Here is a 19,836-nt window from a genome sequence, read left to right as displayed (position 1 = left end):
TGAAAAAAACAGAAGGTTACAGAAAATAATGAATAAAACAAGATGCCTCCATACGCAAAAGAGTAGTCTCTCTACCTCATACCATATACAAACATTAACTCAAAATGGATCAATGACCTAAATAGAAGAGCTAAAGTAATAGCCTTAGGAGAAAAAAACTTAGGTGTAATACATCATGACCTTGTATTAGGCAATAGTTTCCTACACCATATGACACCAGAAACACAAGTAACACAAGGAAATTGGACATCATAAAAATTTAAAATTTTCTGCATTAGGGACTTCCCTGGGTGTGCAATGGTTAAGACTCCACGCTTCCACTGCCGGGGGCATGGGTTCAATTCCTGGTCAGGGAACTAGGATCCCGTATGCCACACAGCGTGCCAAAAAAAATAATAAAATAAATAAAATAAAAATTTTGCATCAAAGGACACTGTTAAGAAAGTGAAAAGACAACACAGAATGGAAGAAAATATTTGCAAACTGTATCTGATAAGGGACTTGTATCTAGAATATATAAAGAACCCTTGCAACCCAATAATAAATGACAAATAACCCAGTTACAAACGGCAAAGGGTCTCAATAAACATTTCTCTAAAGAAGATAAACAAATGACCAGGAAGCACATGAAAAGGTGCTCGACGTCATTAGCTCCCAGGGAAATGCAAGTCAAAACCACAGGGAGCTACAACCTCACAACCAATAGGATGGTTGTGTAATCAAAATGACAAAAGTTGGCAAGAATGTAAAGAAATTGGGACCCTTGTACACTGCTGGCAGGAATGTAAAATGGTGCAGCTGCTTTGGAAAATGGTCTGGCACTTCCTCAAACTGTTAAACATAGAGTTACAGATAACCCAGCCGTTCCACTCCTACGTATGTACCCAAAAGAAATGAAAATATATGTCTACACACAAACTTGTGGATGAATGTTCTTAGCAGCATTACTTGTAATAAACAAAAAAGCGGAAGCAACCCAAATGTCCATCAGTGGATGAATGGATGCATAAGATGTGGCATATCCATTTAATGGAATATTACTCAGCCATAAAAAGGAATAAAGCACTGATACAGGCTACAACATGGATGAACCTCAAAAACATTATGCTGAGTGAAAGAAGCCAGTCACGAAAGACCACATATTGTGTGATTCCATTTATATGAAATTCCAGAATAGGCAACTCCATAGAGAGAGAAAGTAGGTTAGCGGTCTCCAGGGGCTGGCGGGAGGTAGGGGGAGTGACTGCTGACAGGTATGAAATTTCTTTTTGTAGTGAGGAAAGTGCCCTAACATTGATAGCAGTTGTAGTTGCACACCTCTGTGACTGTACTAAAAACAAATGAGTTGCACAATTTAAATGGGTGAATTGAATGGTATATAAATCATATTTTCAATAAAGTAGTTATAAAAAGCAAACAAAACACACACAGGGCTTCCCTGGTGGCGCGGTGGTTGAGAGTCCGCCTGCCGATGCAGGGGACGCGGGTTCGTGCCGCGGTCCGGGAAGATCCCACATGGCGCGGAGCGGCTGGGCCCGTGAGCCATGGCTGCTGAGCCTGTGCGTCCAGAGCCTGTGTTCTGCAACGGGAGACCCACAACAGTGAGAGGCCTGCGTACCGCAAAACACACACACACACACACACACACACACACACACACACGCACACCAGAATGACTTGCCCTCTTCTGTTGAGCTGCAGAGCCAGTCTCATTACGCCAGGCTTGACTCAGTATGGGGCTAGAGTCTGGGGTCCGATGAGGTGGGATGGGAGTGTCAGGGTTAGTTCTTCCAAGAGCATTAACGAACAAACATTTTGGAATCAAATGATGGATGAGATCATGCAAACACAGGAGGCTGACTCAGGTGCCAAGCGAAGCGTTCCAGAGGGACAGCTGATTGAGGACCATGCCTTTCTCTCTGAAGTCCCCACACAGCTGGAGTAGGGACTAGAAAGGCACAGTGACCTCAAATGCCCCTACCTCAACTGGCCCTGGTAACCAGCTCCTCCCAGGGCAGAATAGAGCACAGCCCTTTTCTGCATAGGTAGATGACCAGGCGAGGACAAGAAATTTCTATCTTAGAGATTTTCACAAGTAAGACTAGAAGTCCACACACTCTAGATAATTTGAAAACATCCCTGCCTAAAGATAGAGAAACTGTTCCAAGTGTTCAATTGAGATAGCCACTAAGTTAGCTGTCCATTCAGTTGAGAGCCTACCTACTAAAAATATCCAACAAGTATGTATTAAATACCTACCATGTGGGGGAAAAACTCACAGGATTATCACAATCAAAAATTAAAATAATGATGCTTGCTACCTTTGAGGAGATAAAAGACAAGATTGAGAATTGTGGCAAAGAACTTGAAACTAACGAGAAAAAGAAAGAGCCACATGGAAACTCTAGAAGTGGAAAATAAAACGAGTGAAATGAAGAGCTCAGTGGATGAGTATGCCAGCATATTATACAGAGCTGAAGAGAAAAATCAGTGAATTGGAAGATAAACCTGAAGAAAATATCCAGTAAGAAGCATGGAGAGACAAAAGAAGCAAAGGACAGAATAGAGGCGATACCTCCACAGAGGCGACACTGAGAAAGACCTGCTTGACATCTAGTCTCAGAAGTCATATTCCAGTGGTCAGCCCAGAGAAGGGATGGGTAAAAGGCCCTATCTTTGATTTGGAGAAGACAAAAAGAATTTGCAGCCATGTCTAATCCATCAGAGATGCCACTTACAAAATGTTATTTGCCTCGGAGTAAATCTAACAGTAGGTGTGTAAGACCTCTACATAGAGAACAAAATATTATTAAGGAAAAAAAAAATCTAAATCTATGGACGGTATGTTGGTTCTTGCCCTCTCAGAGGCAGATGCCAAGACAGGATTGGAGATACACGAGATCTGTAATTATAAAAGGATATAACTCAGGAACAGCCAGATGGGAGAGAGGCATAGGGGAAAGTATGTGGGGAGGGCCTGGGAGCTTCCATGCTCTTTTGGGAAGGTGCTACCCTCCCAGCACCTCCATGGGTTCACCAAGCCAGAAGCTCTCCAAACCCTATAGTTCAGGGGTTTTTAAGGAGGCTTCATTACATTGATTGGCCATCAGTGATTAATCCAATCTCCAGTCCTTCTCCCCTCCCCGGAGTTGGAGGTGTGCATACTGAAAGTGCCAACCCTCTAAGCAAGGTTGGTTCCCTAGCAACCAGCCTCCATCACGTGGTGGCGGGGCTCCCCAAAAGTCACCTCATTAACATGAACTCTGTTGTGGTTGAAAGGGGCTTGTTATAACTCACAAAAGACACCTTTACGGTTCTTATCATTTAGGAAATTCCGAGGGTTTTAGGAGTCCTGTGCCAGAAATGAAGACCAAACATACATTTCTTATTATAAATCACAATATCACAGAGCCCAAAACAGACTCAAGCATGTGTGGGCACTTGATTTTCCAGAAAGGGACAGTGCAAAGCACGGGGTAAAGGACGGTCTTTCCAAAAATCATGAATGACTGAGGGTTCATATGATAAAAAATAAAACATATATACAGAATAGACAAACAACAAGGTTCTACTGTATAGCACAGGGAACTATATTCAATATCTTGTAATAACCTATAATGGAAAAGAATCTGAAAAAGAAATATATATATATATATTTAACTGAATCACTTTGCTGTTCACCTGAAACTAACACAACATTGTACATCAACTATACTTCAATTAAAAAATAAAATAAAATAAAATGTGACCTCCTCCCTCACATTATAAACAAAAATAATTCCAGGTGGCCTGTAGACCAGAAGGGGAAGGGCAAAACAATAAAGCTTCTAGAAAATAACAGAGGATGGAGTATTCCATATTCTCATGAGTTGGGGGTAGGGAAATACATTTTGAAAAAGACACAAAAGTACTAATCGTAACAGAAGAGGCTGATGAATTCTACTGCAACAAAATTGAGGATTGTTTTGGATGAGTTAGCAGGGCACTAACAGAAATTACAAAGCATCTAGAACTTACTGAAAGTGAAAGCTGTTGGATACAGTGAAAGTCATTCTCAGAGGGAAATGTATTCCTTCAACTGCATTTATAGGAAAACAAGAAAGATTTCAAAGTAAGTGAACCACACTGTCTACTTTTGAAACCAGAAAAAGAACAACAAAATAAATCCAAAGAAAATAACAGGAAAGAAAATAAAAGCAGAAATGAGTGAAATAGAAAACAAACAAAAAATAGAACAAAATGAAGAGCTTGTGTTTTGAAAGGACTGATAAAATAGACAGTCCTTCAAAAAAAAAAAAAGCATCAGGAAAAAAAGAAGGAATACTCAAATAAACAACACTGGAAATTAAAGAGAGCGCATAACCAAGAGATCAAAAAATATGATTAGAAATGACTTAATACCCTACATTTGAAAACCTCAATGAAATGGACACTTTTTAAAGAAAACACTTATTAGCATAAAATTGGCCCAGGAAGAAAGAGAAACATCTGAATAAGTCAGTAAGCAGAAAGGAAGATGAAATATTAAAGACCTACCCTCAAAAGGCAACTGGAAGTTGTAGACATAAAAAAACAAAGAACTAAACTTCACAATTATTAACTAAAAATTCAGAAAAGCATCTTCATGACATGTCGGGACAGCACTCCTAAATAGAAGAAAACAGCAAAGCCACAAAGGACAGTATTAATGAACTTGACCATATGGGAATCTAAAAGACCTATAGTACAAGATAAGCAGACATATATTTGTTCCATTTATGTATGTAAGAGGCAAAATATTCGTATTTAGAATATAGGCGACACCTACACAACAGGAAGGAAAGACAGCACAGTAGGAATGGGCAAAGCCCCCACCCCCCCGCAACAGGTATGACACAGAAGAAACTTCATTTCCAAATGGCTGACCAATACGAAAAGCTGCAACTTCATTTTAAAACAACAGCCAGACACCTACGGGCAGCCACCCGGTGAGCAAAAATCTTCAAGTTCTATAACATCAGTGTTGGAGAGGTTGTGGAATAACCTGTATTTACCCCGCACTGGGGAGGATGTTGGTGACGGAGCATTCAGATGGCAGCTTGTTAGTGACTTAAAACTGAAAACGTGCATGCTGTCACTCTCAGTAGCTCTAATCCTGTTTTATCTGAAAAAAGAAAAAAAACGTACGTACACCTCCAACGGTCTATACAAATATGTTCATCTTAACCATACGTATACCTCCAACGGTCTATACAAATATGTTCATTTTAACATGTAAAAAATAATAGCAAACAAATGTTTCCTGTTTAAATGTCCACCGATGGGTAGATAGGTAAGTAGACTGATGTGTCAAAATGATAGCAGAGCAAACAATAGTGAAAACAAATGAATTAGAGCTATTTCAATCAATGTGGCTTGATTTCAAAAATGTTGCTGAGTGGAAAAAAACAAGATACAGCATAATGTGTACAATACGGTGCCACTTTCTCTCGATACCATTTTTATGAAACACAAACAATGTCATATGGTTCCAGATATAGACAGGTGTGTCAAAGTATTTAAAGACATCTGTACTATAGCCGTCCCAAGATGTGACAACTGAGGTCTGTTAGAATAACCTCCCAGGTATAACTTGTGCTCGCTCCTACTAATCTTAATAGCAAATTATATCAGTGTTTTGAAAGACTCCACTATGGCTCTGTCTGTATATAAAGCTAATTTTGTAAAATTCAAAGAAAAAAATAAATAAAGACATCTGGAAGGATACAGGTCAAACCAATAGAACTGGGGGAATATTGAGGGGGTCTCAGGAGGACAGGGGAGGCAAGGAAATCAGGAGGTGGATTGAAGGGAACATTCATTTCATCTGCAGTGCTTTAAATTTTTAAGAGGAGAAAATGAATGTAACTGTTGTGCAGGTATAATGATACGGGGACCCGGCAAGGGCAGGCACCCCAGGTTTGCCATGATTGTCGAGGAGTGTGTGCTCACAGGCAGACGTGAATCAGGAGGGGCTCAATATTCGTTTTGCAGGACGTTCAAGCAGGTGCCTGGACACAGCCTCGAGTGGGTGTAAAGGTGAGGCGGGTGGCTAGAGCCAGGAGCTGGGCCCAGCATCCTTTCATTCTTTAAGTCTTTGCTGAGCACCTAGGAGAACTCTGTGAAAGGGAGTGTGCTGAGCTGCACCATGCAGGCCTGCAAGCCCCGTGCTGGCCCAGCTTCAAGACCAAAGAGCCTGGAGTCAGTGACAGACACATCAATGGTTTAATGGATCGGGGAGCTTGCATGTCGGAAGCAAGGTCCTGGAGTGACAACCCACCATTCTGTGCGCAGTCCACGGCGGGCAGGACATGGCGGCGTCTTTGCTCCCAGGGGGAGGGGGTGGTTACCAGTTATAGGGGGGAATTGACATCAGGTGGGCTCGTCAGTTACCAGGGGAACAAGCAGAGGGGCACACTCCTCACTGACCCTTTGATAAGCTATCGTGTTGATGTTCAGATCTAAAACTAGAACAATCTAGCCTGGGCCAGGGGCAAGTATGTAGGAAGGTCAGTCAGGTGAGTAGAGGGCAGGTGGAACAGGCATTGGTGGAGCAGGGGATGTAAGAGAGCAAGAGAACAAGCCACCCTGAGGGGCCTGACCATACAGAGCGATAGTTCAGAAGTAGTCTTTAATGTGATTTTTGCTCTCACCCCGGCTGGTCTGAGGTAGCGCTCTGAGTGAAGGGAAAGTGGGATTTACTGCAGAAGGAATGCACTGAGGAACAATAATTAATAAGATTTTGAAGAAAAAGCCCCCCCAAAACAAAAACCAAACAAGCAAAAACCAATAACAGCCTTGCAAGGCAGGCTATTATTTTGAGAGGTTTTTCTAAATTCCTGTGTCCTCTCCCTGTCGTAGTTAGATTCGGCTACCAAAATACTATCGGCTTAAATCAGACTGTAGTTTATCTTCCTTACATAGGAATTCAAACACCAGCAGTCCAGGGCAATACTGTGGTCCGTGCCACTGGGGGAGCCAGGCCCCTTCTCTCTGGTTGCTCCATGCCCTCCCAATGTGGCTTCTGTCTTACAGTCTCAGACGGCTGCTGCAGTGCCTACCATCACATCTCACACCCACCTGACCACCAGCCGAAAGCAGGGAAGAAAAAGTGGGGGGCGCATTCCTTTGTTTTGCAGGCACAGCCAGAATTGCCAGTGTGACTTCCATCCTCATCTGGAAACCAGAATGTGCTCGCCAGGCCCCTCTAAACTGCTGGGGATGTTGTCTTCGTCTGGGCAGCCAGCAGCCAGCTGCCAGCTAAAACATGGGCTTCTCTCCCTAAAGTACAAGGGGAGGAGAGATATTGGGGACAATTTGTTGCTGCCACACGCTTCAGCATATGAACAATGAAGCCTGTGGAGCAGGTGACCTGGTTCTCGCTCCTGGCCCTGGGAGACTGTGGAGGCCGGAAGGGAGAGAGTGGAGGAAGGCAAAGCAAGCAGGTGTGAGTCCAGGTCTCCGCTGGGCCCAACCGAGGGGCAGACGTGGCAGCCAGTGCAGGAAACACGAGGTGCGCAGCATCAAGCCGGTGGCACAGTTGGTCGGTCAGGCAGGGGAGGTCCCCAGGCTCAGGTTCCCGAGTCAACCTGGCTTCCTGTGCTGGCATGGACAGAGCCAGGAGGTGTCGGTGGGGCCCCCATGGCGGGGCAAGGGGGCTCTGCAGCAAGGCTGCAGCGAAGATTCACAGGTAGGGCTGCCAGATTTAGCAAACTCAGGATCCCAGTTCACTTTGAATTTCGAGTAAATGAGAAAGAATTGCATAGTATAATCATGTCCCGTTTCCATTTGTTGTTTATCTGGAAATCAAATTTAATTGGGTGTCCTGTACTTTATCTGGAAACGCTACAAAGTGAGGGTTTTAGGGGGCCTAGCCAGGCTTTGGAGGGGTGTGGAGCCCCAGCGGGACCAGCGTGAGCTCAAGGCAAACGTGCGGACCTCCAGGCTCGCCCTGACCCAGGACAAGGATCTTGAGACCAGGAGCCACAGGGACCTGCAGGGCAGGCGGCAAAGCAGGGGCCAAGGCAGAGGCCACAGACCAGAGTCTTCCCTGCTGCTCTGGGGAGGGTGTGCAGGGTGACTTAAACTTCCCTGCTCCCCCAGACCAGAGGACAACACTGCCAAGAGGAGCAGGGAAGGGAGGCCCGAGTATTTTTCCCCCCAGAGACTGAGCATTACCCTAAGGGATCTCTAAGAACTATGTTTGAGTTCTGAGGATGGCAAGTTTATTTTTACCACTAAGCTGCAGGCAAGCGGCTTAAATGCAGATCGAATGCAGACTCCACATCTTCTGCGCTCCCCTGAGCACAGCCAGAGGGGGTCTTGACCCTGCGCCCCCTTCTCAAGGCAGACTTCCCAGGGCTTTGCAGTCCCTGTCCTCCCTGTGATCGCTGCCGCCTGCTCCCGAGGGCCCTGTCTTCCCTTGCAGCATGGCCGGGATACGTATTCCACAGCCTAGTCATTTTCCCCACTCTCAGGGTTTATGGAAGCTTGGGGCCTCATAAAGTTCAAAGTCTGCAGTGATAATACAGAGGCCCACTCAACTTGGCTTGGGCAGCAGGACACTCCCGGCTGTACGAAGGGGTGTTGGGGGCTGGGTGAGGGGCGCTTTGGGCGGGCCCAAACTCAGCCCTGCGGGGCCCAGCCTTGAGTCCAGACGCTTCTCCTCACACTCCACACGCTGGGAACCCCTCTGTGCCCAAGATGCTGGGGAGGTGCCACATCTGAGATACCTCCAGGCCCTGTGGGCTTGGGGCCCTGCAGATTTGGGGGTGTAGAAAAAAATTTGTGCTTCAGTGGAAACTATGCATTGTCTACATACTACACATCCTGCTGTTATCTGATCCTAGCTTTTTTAAAAAGTTGAGGTATAGTTGATGTACAATATTATATAAGTTTCAGTACAACATAGTGATTCACAGTTTTTAAAGGTTATGCTCCATTTATAGTTATTATAAAATATTGGCTATATTCCCTGTGCTGTACACTATATCCTTGCAGCTTATTTATTTTATACATACACAGTAGTTTGTACCACTTAATCTGATTCTAGCTTTTTATCATCTTTACAACGTGTAAATTGTCTTGTCCAGACGTTCAGTGATCTTGCCCACCCCCCACTCCTGCGGAAAAACTCATTCTGCCTCTATTAACGTTCTCATTTCAATATTCCTGATCTATAAAAGGCTCTCTTTTTTGATTCGCTTTTGAACTAGTTATAATACCTGTCTGGTTCCTTCTCTGATTAACGAATAGGACAGTCTTTAACATTTGTCTATTTTTATACCTGAATGAGAATTATTATTTCACCTTTTTCTAAAAATTATCTTTGAATAGGGATTAGACGAACTGAGTTCAGATATCGCTTCTACAATTTACTGACTTTGTGACCTTCGGGAGATCGCTCATCTGAAAAAGGAGGCCGGCGAGGCCAGAACTGGTACAAAGGTGCTTTCCGGAGCCCTGGGCTCAGACCCCGCCCCCTCCCCGCCCCTCGCCTCGGCCCCGCCCCTCCACAGGCCCCGCCCCCAGACCTTCCTCTTCTACAAAGGCCCGGCGGCAGGTGAGCCAGCCCATGGCGCGAGCCGGGAGTCTGTCCGGAGCCCAGTCGGGGCGGGGCATCAGCGCCGAGAAGTCCCCATTGGCCGGCTGGCGGTGTCAGGGGCGGGTTCCAGACTGCGATTGGCCGGCAGCCGGGCTGCCGGGCGGCGCGGGCGGGGCAACGTCATGGAGGCCGCGGGCGCCCGGGCCCGGGCGGCTGCGCGGCGGCGGGGCCGGCGGCTGCGGGCGCCGGCGACCCTGAAGGAGCAGCGGGATCCCCAGCCAGGCGGGCGGCTGCCGCAGAGGAGGTGGGTAAGAGACCGGTGGGCGAATCGTGCGGCCCCGTCCCGCGGCCGGGCAGTGGGGCCAGGGTCGATGGGCGCCCGGCCCAGGCCCCGGGAGGCGCGCTGGGAGCTCCAGGCGCAGGACAGCAATCTTCGGCCCCCAAGTCCCCTGTCCGCGGCGGGTCCTGCCCGCCGCCCCAGCCCGCACAGCAGCAGGCACGGACAGAGTCTCGGAACCGGGATGCGACCTCAGCAGCGAGCCAGGCTGGGAATCCTGGCGCCCTGGCAGGAAGCTTTGACATCCTCATCTGCGAAATGCGTTGATCGTGCCTCCCACCCCTGGCGGTGGATCTGCGCAGAGGATCCGAGCGTGGCATTTTTAATTGCTCAGGGCAGGCCAGCGTGTGTAATTAGGATTATTCGTGCCCATGCTGGGCAGGAAAGGGGTTGGTGCCTGGAGCGGGGACATCTGAACTGGTCTTTGAGGAGGTGGAGGATTTCAGTAGGTGGAGAATGGACAGAAGGGTGTTCCAGTTTGAGGGAACAGAATGGGCAAAGGCACGTTTCCATAGTTTGCATTAAAAAATGTAAGCCCGAGGCCATCTCCCCCTGCATGTCTAAGCGCGGGCTGGTCTGTTGGCTTCAAAGTGCTCTTTTTCTTTACCCTTTTATTTAAAAGAAATTTAACTCCTTCTTTGCTTAGAATTGAAGAGGATCAAGAAGAAGCAGTCTTTCGAGAAGTGGTCAGTTTTACCCCGGACCCTTTGCCAGGTGAGAAGGACCGAGGCTCTGAACACTTGTGTCCATGTTCACTCTTGGAGCTTCTGGACAGGGCTGTCCCCTCCCCATCTCAAGTTTTCTGTTATTAATCCCATAATTTCGACTGATGCCTCGCTGTTTCCCTCCTCTGAACCAGTTCGATATTATGACAAGGACACCACCAAACCCATCAGCTTTTACTTGTCTTCCCTGGAGGAACTCTTGGCATGGACGCCCAACGTGGAGGACGGCTTTAACGTGGCCTTAGGGCCCCCCGAGTGTCGGCAGCCCCCTCTGAGCAGCAGGAGGCCCCGGACTTTGATGTGCCATGACATGATGGGCGGGTACCTGGATGACAAGTGAGGACACTGCGAGGGCATCACCTGGCCGGAGGGGATGGAGGGGCGGGAGCGTGCCATGTGGCAGAAGGAGCACCGGATGGGGAGTCAGGAGATGGGGCATCAGCCCACACTGCCACCACCTGGGAGAGGAACTCAGGCCTCTTTGTTTCGTCTGTAAGAAGAGGGCACTGGATTAGGCAATAGCTGATGCCTCTTTCAGCTCTGAAACTGTTTGATTCTGGGGACTACCTGCATCTGAAGTTTGGGAGGCTGGAGAGGGCACCACAGCCGGGACCCTCTTCAGATGGCCTGGCCCAGAAACTTGGTTCTTCAGCTGATTTCTTTTCTTCATCCTCCTCACTCGAGCTCCCTTCCATCTTGGCCCACTGGCTCTGGAGTCGTTCCACCCCCTCTCCCCCGCAGCCGGGGGCACTTCCTCCAGGTTGCTTCGGGGTCAGCTTAGAGATCTTAAACGTCCATAAAACAATCTTGGACATGACGACTGTTGGGAAGGCTTGAGTCAGAGCTGGCCATCAAGGTACAGACAGAGGCGGGTGATGTAACCTCGGGTGTAGCTCACGTGGTTGTCAACCCCAACCTTACCTGCAGGCAGGCCGTGTCCTGGGGAGCTGCTGACCTCAGAATAGAGTGGGACCCCAGGCACGGGAGCTCTGTATGAGCCCCTCCCCGTCTCTTTCCTTCTGTCCTGTGTTTGTCTGTTTGTTGAGGCTAAACACGCTCAGTCCATCGGGTCCCATGCGGGGGGTACCTGCACGGCCTGGTGAAAACGTTTCCCTTGCGACCAAGCTTGTCAACGTCCGGGCTGTGGCCTGTGCTGCTTCTCAGCCCAGTCATTAGGCAGGGCCTGGCTCACAGCAAGCTTGCCGTTAGCGCCGACCGGATGGAACCGAAGAGAATCCTCACTCACTCGCCATTGCCCTCTCTTTTCACTGTGGGGTCGTCGTGTCCTTGTCTGTTTCTGGGTCCTGACTTTGTTCTCTTTCTTCACTAGGTTTATTCAGGGCTCAGCCGCGCAGAACCCCTATTCCTTCTACCACTGGCAGTACATCGACATCTTTGTGTACTTCAGCCATCACATGGTCACCATCCCCCCGGTAGGCTGGACCAACGCTGCCCACAGGCATGGGGTCTGTGTGCTGGGTAAGAGCCAGGGACCCGCCTCCAACCCTGCCAGACTCATTGGCACACCTTCCAGGTGACCCAGTGATGAAAGGGCTTGGGCTGGGCTTCCCTGGTGGCTCAGCGGTTGAGAGTCCGCCTGCCGATGCAGGGGACACGGGTTCGTGCCCCGGTCCGGGAGGATCCCACATGCCGCGGAGTGGCTGGGCCCTTGAGCCACGGCCACTGAGCCTGCACATCCGGAGCCTGTGCTCCGCAATGGGAGAGGCCACACAGTGAGAGGCCCGCGTACAGCAAAAAAAAAAAAGAAAAGGGCTTGGGCTTTGGCTACTTCTTAGTGGGTAGAGCTCCTTACCTGCCTTGATGGGTTAGGACAGGCAAAAGCAAACTTTTTCTGGAAAGGACCAGATAGTAAATATTTTCAGCTTTCCAGGCCACTGGGTCACTATTGGAACTGCCAGAGAGACAATAGCCCCCACAGACAATAGACAAACAAATGGGCTGGGCTGTGATCCAGTAAAACCGTTTTTACACAAAGACGTAGGGGGCTGGATACGGTCTGTAGGTGGTCCACCCCTGGGGAGAGCAGTGCTCCTCAAGCTTTCTCCTGAATCCAAATCATTTACTGGCTTGTCTAACACTGATTTTGGGGCCCCGCCCCCAGGGGATCCGATTCATTTGATATCTGGGGATGCTGGGAATTTGAAATTCTAAGTTTGCAGGCGACAGTGACGCAGCTGGTGCAGGAACCACACCTTGGGAACTGCTGGGTCAGAGGGGAAATGATCCCTGGGCCCGACCTTGTTTCTCTCCCGTCCCACAGGGACTTTCATCACCGAATGGAAAGAAGGGGAGCGGCTCTGTGAGGCCTTCCTGGCTGGGGACGAGCGCTCATACCAGGCGGTGGCCCGTCAGCTGGTCCTGATTGCCCAGTTTTTCCGATTCGATGGCTGGCTGATCAACATCGAGAACTCTCTGAGTGTGAGCACACCTGCCCCCGTGCCCCGTGGGGACCCTCCATCGCACTCCTCGGCCTCGTCAGGCCGGTCCCTGCTATGGCAGCACTTCCTCCGTCTCAGCTGGAGCCGGCCCCTACGCCTCTGCCTCTTCACAGGGAGATGGATGTTCTCCAGCACGGTGTCCAGAAACCTTGCGCGCTGAGCTTTGCTTCTCTGGCTCCTTCAAGGTGGCCTCTGCTTTGCTCGCGCCGCATGTGTGGCTTCCTCTTCACGCCGCCCTCCCCTTTCATTGCGTTTTATCGTTTCCTGATTGCTGTGTCCATGTCCTTCCTGCTTCAGAAAGAACGGAAAGTCGGACCTCTGGCTGGACCCTCTGCTCGGCAGCCGTGGGGCTGAGGGGCTTCTGGGACCAGGACCCGTTTGCTCCTGGGGTTAAGTGTCCTCCTGTCTGTCCTGTGCCAGGCGCTTCTCACGACAGACCTCTCTGGGCCTCACGGAAGGTCTGTCTCCTTCCCTGTTTCCAGCTGGCCGCCGTGGGGAACGTGCCCCACTTCCTCCGGTACCTGACCACTCAGCTGCATCAACAGGTCCCCAGGGGCCTGGTGCTCTGGTATGATAGCGTGGTGAGCAGCGGGCAACTCACGTGGCAGGATGAGCTCAACGAGCACAACAGGTGAGCCTGCAGGAGGGCGGCCTGGGCCCCTGGACAGGGGCAGGAGCTCCCTCTGCCTTCCGGAGGTGTTGCCAGCATGGCTGTCTTGGGGAAAGTGAGGGCCGGGCAGAGTTGTCTGACACCCCGAGCACCACCAGAGAGAAGGAGCGCCTGGTCAGCCCGGCCGTGCCCAGCTTTACTGGCCGCAGTCTGTGGGCTGAGCGGATGCAGGTGCTTGAGGGGAGAAGGCCCGGGCTTTACAGCCCACCCTTGCCGCCCCCAGGGTCTTCTTCGATTCCTGCGATGGCTTCTTCACCAACTATAACTGGCGGGAGGAACATCTGGAGCGGATGCTGGGGCAGGCTGGGGAGCGCCTGGCCGACGTGTACGTGGGAGTGGATGTGTTCGCCCGGGGCAATGTCGTCGGGGGCCGGTTCCATACGGACAAGGTGGGTGGTGGCCTTTGAGGCCTGGGAGGTGGTGGCAGTGGCCCGGGTGCCTGCTGTCTTTGTGGACCTTTCATTGCCATCTGCACCTCAAGGGAAAGAGAGGCAGCGGTGATCCTCCCCAGAGTGGGGAAACTGAAGCACCAAGAAACAAGGTCTGCCCTGAAATCCTACCTTGCAGCCCATTTCTACAGTCAGATGGTACCGTTTTTACCTAGGTGTTAATGTCCAAAGCACCTCTTCCGACTGCTGGTCTCACCTGTAGCTTTTACTTCCTCTTGGACTACGTGCTTTGCAGGGCACTGAGCTAGCATTGTAAAGCGAGAACGGGGACTCGAGAGGCAAGCCGGGGGGCATATTTTGGTGTTTCCTTAGCCCAGGGCGAAGGACTGAGGTGAAACTCCCACAGTTTCGGGAACTGCTGGTTTGATAACTAGTGAGGTTTTTCTGGCGAGGCAGGCGGTGTCAGCAGTGAGAAAAGAGAAGAGGGGCCCGCGGGGGCTGCTGCACCTGGTGTGGGATAAGTGGGGAATCAGCCTGTCCCCGGGCGCCGTGGGGACGTTCTCAACTCATTAATTAAGCTTTAAGTGAATACATTTAATCCAATAACTGAAGATTCTCTCCGCCCCCTGTGAGGCTGATAATATAGTGTGAAGTGTAGTGAGAGAGAGACGTGTATCCCGTGGTCGCCCCCCGTGCTGGCCCCTGCCCCTCGGACATTCCCCTCTGCGCCTCCCCGCCGCCCGCGCCCTCTTCTGGGCGGCTGCAGAACTGCAGGGGCGAGCCCTAAACGCCCGGAGTGGCGCTGGGGCTCCTGCCTCCCTTTCCAGGCTCCCGGCTTCCCCAAACCCCCCATCGCCATGCGTGGACGCTGGTTGCTGGGACGGGGGCATCTCCCTAACTGCTGTCTCCCTAGTCACTGGAGCTGATCCGGAAGCACGGGTTCTCGGTGGCTCTTTTCGCACCTGGCTGGGTGTACGAGTGTTTGGAGAAGGGGGATTTCTTCCAGAACCAGGACAAGTGAGTCCTGTGTGTCCCGGGGCCTGAGTGTGGCCAATGGCAGGGAGGGTCTCAGGTGATTTTGCCAGCTTTTGGCCTTGCTCCCCTGGGGGTGGGGTTAAGGCAGGGCAAAGGGTTCAGCTGCCCTGGCTGCTCCTGGGGGTCGTGGAGACCAGTTAGTTATGCAGGAAGGACAAAGATTGGGGACCCCAAGGGACCACTTCCTGCAGGCTTGCAGTGGGGGGCTGCGGTCACTCGGGAAGGGGTGCCAGAAAGACTGGAGTCGCAAGAGTGAGTTCAGGGCATCACGGAGCCCTCTGTGGACCTGAGCCTCCGTGCGTTTCTCCGCAGGTTCTGGAGTTTGCTGGAACGCTATCTGCCCACGCACAGCATCTGCTCCTTGCCCTTTGTCACTTCCTTCTGCCTGGGCATGGGAACTCGAAGAGTCTGTTATGGCCAGGTGCGTGGGTCCCGTGCTGGGTGGCCGGGGGCGAGGGGCTTCCCGGATGTGCCGCATGTTGGCGAAGGGGCTGCCTTCTCTCTCGTCTTTGGTCCTCACCTGGGACCGGTGTGGGGGGCCTTGGGTGTGACGGCTCCGTCTGCCCCCTGCCCTCCCTCCACTTCTGTCTCTTTCTTCAGGAGGAGGCCGTGGGGCCCTGGTACCACCTGAGTGCCCAGGAAATCCAGCCCCTGTTTGGAGAGCACAGGCTGGAAGGGGACGGACGGGGCTGGGTGAAGATGCACTGCTGCCTGGAAGACGCCTGGAACGGGGGCAGCTCTCTGCTTATCCGGGGGCTGATTCCGCCCGAGGTTGGAAACGTGTCTGTGAGGTAGGTGAGTGAGTGGGGCTGAGACGTAGGGCCTGTCATCTTCCCCCATCATCCATGTCAGTCGCCTAACTGGGCAGGTGGGCAGCAGAGGCCAGAGTGAGGACAGAGCCGGGGTTTTGTTTTATTGTGTGAAGAACACGTAACATACAGTTTACCATCGTCACCGCTTCTGAGTGTCCAGGAGAGCAGCGTCAGCTACCTGCACATTCTTGTGTGCATTTTCCTTTCGCAGACCTGAGGCTGGCCTCGCGGGCAGCCCGCTCCCCCTCCCCGTCCTGGAGGGAGAAGTTGGCGGACGGGACCCGGAACAGTCCCGCTTCCCAGCAGTTTCCCTGTGGCCTCTCATCACAGGACCTTCCTCCTCCAGGTTATTCTCCCTGCAGGTCCCAGTGCCGCCCAAGGTTTTCCTGTCCATGGTGTACAAGCTAGAAGGACCTTCGGCTGTGGGGGTGGCTTTGGAGCTCACCACGGGGGACGCAGGCAGCTGTCACGTGGGAGGCATCTCGTCGCTGAGCGGTGAGGGGATGGCTCCTTCCTTCCTTACAGGCCTCTGCCTTCTCAGGGGACGTCTCGGGGAGGAGGAAGCTAGAAAACTGCATGGGGTGCGGGGGCAGCTGGGGTTGGGGGCACTGCTGTGGTCCAGGCCTGGACAGGGAGTTTCGCCCTTCAGCTGGAACCTCTGGGCTGTGGCCCTGCGGTGCGGGTTGGAGGTGTGCTCCCATGGGGGGTCTCGTGCCAGCTGCGCCCTGAGAGCGAGGATGTCCACGGGCCAGTCCTGGTCATCCATCCCTGAGTTTTCCTCCTCTCCTCCCTGTTCCCCTTCTCCTGAGGCCTCAGCCCATCGGGCCGAGAGCACCTGGGGCCACCAGGGAGTCTTGCTGGGCCCCCGGCTCCCGATTCAGTGACACCTCCCAGTGCGGTTTCCTTTGGACTCTCCTTGTTAAAGTCTTGTGTCTCCTGCCCCAGCAGAAACGAGCTCAAGGCGCAGTCCCCGACCCCTCCGGGTGCCCCCGACCAAGCTGGCCAAATGGGTGGGCCGCTGCGGCCAGCAGCTCAGCGGGGGCTGGGTCCAGCGGTGAGTCCCTCCCCTTCCTGTTGAATCCCCCGCTGGGGATGGCCACGCTGGGGTGGGGATTGAAGAGTGAGGGCCGTCCACTGAGAAACCCCAGAACTGGTGGGAATGGAGGGGCCCTGGGCCGACCCCTCGGATTTCAGGCAGCTCAGTGACACAAGACGGCAAGACCCACTTTGGGATGGAGCTCCCTGTGGCTCGGGGCCTCTGAGCAGCCAGTCTGAAGGTGCCGAGCTGAGGCCCCTTGTGACCGGCCTGTTTGCCTCTCCCAGCTGCTACGAAGTGAATCTGCGGGGCTGCCTCCTGCAGGCGCTCTTCGTTAATTTCTCCCGGCCTCCGGGCAGCCAGGAGGAGGAGAACTTCGTCTGTCGCCTTGGAGAGATCCAGGTGAGGGATCTCAGGGAGCCGGCTGGGGCTCGGCTGGGGCTCGGCTGGGGCATCTGTCCGGCTGCAGATGAGGCCGAGCGCCCCCCTGCTGCCTCCGCTGGCCCGGGGGGATTGGGGCAGAGGTGTGGGGGGTGGACCTTGCAGGGCCAGGCGCCCTCCAACCAGCCCTGGGCTCTCGGGCCGTGCTGAGCCTTCTCTCTTCTGGCAGGTGGTGGATGCCAATAGCCTGCTGACCCCTCTGCCTCAGGTGCAGGCCGTGACTGTCTCGCAGGTGCGCTGGCAGCCGGCCGCCTCCGAGGGGGAGAGCGGCCCCGCTGGGCTCTGGCTCAGCTGTACTCTGCACTGGGCCTACCTCCTCCCTCATGTCCGATGCTTCCGGATCCACTGCTGCCGAGGGTCAGGAGGTGACTCTCCTTGCAGGGGGCTGTCGGAGCCAGAGAAGCCCACGCTCCTGGGCCTGGCTTTTGTCAACCGGTATCGGATAGTGGACCTAGCAGTGGCACCCGCAGAGCCTGGCCGGGATGGCCATGTGGAGTTCCTGGTGGAGCCCATCCCCAAGGAGGGGTTTCTGGTGCCGCGGGCCGAGTGGGGCAGGGCGGCCATGCTGTACTCCACGCCCCGCACATGAGCGACCATTAAAGCACAGAGTCTCCCACCTCAAGGATAAGACTTCTTCCGCACTGGGGCCTCACCCGTGTGCGGGGAAGGCCCGGGTCCCGAGGGCTGGGCCAGAAGATCACGGGCCCCGGAAGGCTGTGGGCTGTGGCTCTTCGTTGGGGCATTGGGATAGGAAAACTGAGAAGTCAGTTTGCTGAGTTGATAATTCCAGCGGTGAATGGATCCCCCCCCACCCCCCGATTTTTGTCTAATCCCTCTCCATAGTATACAGTTTCCGGGTACAAGTGAAAAGGTTTGGGGAAATTTAATCTAGAAAATTCCATAAAGGGAATTGCCTAATAGGCTGAAAGACGCTTATGCTGACAGTGGTGACTTTTTATTCCTGCAGTTGGGACGATTAGAAGCGAGCTTAATTGTGGCGAGAGGGCCTCGGAGTAGGGCCTTGAGGCGCTTCCAAGGGTGGGAATGAGATAGAGGGGCCCCAATGGGGGAGGAGAGCAGCGGGGTGGGGGGGGCCAGTAGCTCAGGAACAGTAGCCCCTGCAAATGCTGAGAGGGTGTCCCCGGGAGACCTCTTCCCCAGGAATGGGAGCCCCAAGCCACGCTGCGCCAGGTCACACCAGCCCCAGGCAGGGCAGGCACCCGAGCCAGACCACCTCGTGTCCTGGCTTTCCCAGTTTACCGTCCCCCTGAGCCAGAGCCACTTCCTAGCATTCCCATCGGCCCTGTGTCCTGCTTCGTCTCTTCCGGGTCGTAGGTGCAAGCTGGTGAGCCAGTGAGCTCGGGCAGGGCCCAGGAAGGCCCTTGGGGGGCACCCAGCAGCCCCCCAGCCCTGGGTGCGGGCTCCGGGCCACCTCCGTCACACCCTCCGGCTCCGCTGCTCCCTTGAGCAGGTGTTAGTCCAGAGCATCAAGGCATCGGGACGGCGGCCCGCCCCACTGTGGCCCCTTCCTCCCGCTTCCTTCTCTCTCCCCGCACCTCCCTCCTTCCTCTGCCCAGCGCTCTGCACGGGGAGGAGGCGGGTAGGCGAGCCCGGAGATGGCTTCTCCAGCCACACAGCTCCCCTGTTGACACCTGGGCCACTGCGGTGGCTTCCCGGGAGGGGTCTTTTGACCCCGCAGTTTTGGGTAACCCTGCTCCCCTGCCCTCTCCAGGCTTGAGTGGGCTGTGCCCTGACCCTTTGACGAAGGCCGTCAGCCCCTCGTTCTTGGGGTCTCTCACCCCCAGGCCTCATAGGCCAACGATGGGGGTTACTTTCCTGTTCCTCTTGTCCTCCCCCTGTGCTACTCGATGTGGACGATGCCAAGGGCCAGGACCCTCTGGGGTGACCTCCCAGCTGGAGGGTTGGCCCCCTGTGTCACGCAGGGTCAGCAGACTTGATTTTTACGCCGCAGTGAAGGAAGTGGCCGCCAGGCGGCAGTGCAGCCACACAGCAGCCATCCTGGTCCTCGGAATTCGGAGAGGACCGCAGGACACGGAGGGGTTCTCCTTCCGGGGCCGACGTTTGCCTCTGTCTCCACCTGCCCTGCTTCATGAGTGCCCACGTGCCCTTTTCCCAGCCCGACGCAGGACCTCTGGTTCTACGTCTTTCCTAATTGGGAACGTTTTACTCTTCATGCCCCACGCGTGTGGCCCAGCTCAGCCCCAGGATGGGAATAGGTTTGTCTGAGACGGGGGAAGAGGGTTCCTGCGGGCCAGGAAGACACCTCCACTGGCTGACCCTGAACAGGTCTCCCAGCACCCCAGATTCTCCCTGTGAATCTGGAGCGTCAGGAGACTGTCGGGGTTGGGG

At 53.1% G+C, this 19,836-nt stretch overlaps 1 protein-coding gene across 4 annotated transcripts; it reads left to right on the top strand.

Annotated features, from left to right (window-relative positions):
* The first annotated feature begins 9,734 nt into the window (after positions 1 to 9,734).
* ENGASE (endo-beta-N-acetylglucosaminidase) lies at positions 9,735 to 18,402 on the top strand. 4 transcript variants are annotated; one of them, XM_032617574.1, is made up of 14 exons: positions 9,735 to 9,866; positions 10,546 to 10,613; positions 10,759 to 10,960; positions 11,955 to 12,103; positions 12,906 to 13,063; positions 13,566 to 13,714; positions 13,977 to 14,142; positions 15,056 to 15,159; positions 15,490 to 15,598; positions 15,778 to 15,968; positions 16,336 to 16,484; positions 16,938 to 17,043; positions 17,313 to 17,427; positions 17,636 to 18,402. In XM_032617574.1, the coding sequence occupies exons 1-14, from the start codon at positions 9,745 to 9,747 to the stop codon at positions 18,053 to 18,055; spliced, it is 2,208 nt and encodes a 735-aa protein (XP_032473465.1). In that variant the 5' UTR covers positions 9,735 to 9,744; the 3' UTR covers positions 18,056 to 18,402. The 4 variants fall into 4 exon arrangements, with proteins under 4 accessions (XP_032473465.1, XP_032473464.1, XP_032473466.1 ...); XM_032617573.1 differs by having other exon boundaries at positions 16,935 to 17,043; XM_032617576.1 differs by having other exon boundaries at positions 9,825 to 9,870; positions 16,935 to 17,043.
* Positions 18,403 to 19,836: the final 1,434 nt, after the last annotated feature.

The sequence above is a fragment of the Phocoena sinus genome, chromosome 20 (genome assembly GCF_008692025.1).
Source record: "Phocoena sinus isolate mPhoSin1 chromosome 20, mPhoSin1.pri, whole genome shotgun sequence".
NCBI lineage: Eukaryota > Metazoa > Chordata > Mammalia > Artiodactyla > Phocoenidae > Phocoena > Phocoena sinus.
This window is presented reverse-complemented; position numbering and strand designations above follow the sequence as displayed.

Excerpts from the sequence above, each read along its gene's own strand:
- ENGASE (XM_032617573.1), top strand. The coding sequence starts at position 9,745 with ATGGAGGCCGCGGGCGCCCGGGCCCGGGCGGCTGCGCGGCGGCGGGGC. Across the intron at positions 16,485-16,934 it reads AGGCATCTCGTCGCTGAGCG|CAGAAACGAGCTCAAGGCGC; the intron begins GTGAGGGGATGG and ends CTCCTGCCCCAG. Across the intron at positions 17,428-17,635 it reads GTCGCCTTGGAGAGATCCAG|GTGGTGGATGCCAATAGCCT; the intron begins GTGAGGGATCTC and ends CTCTTCTGGCAG.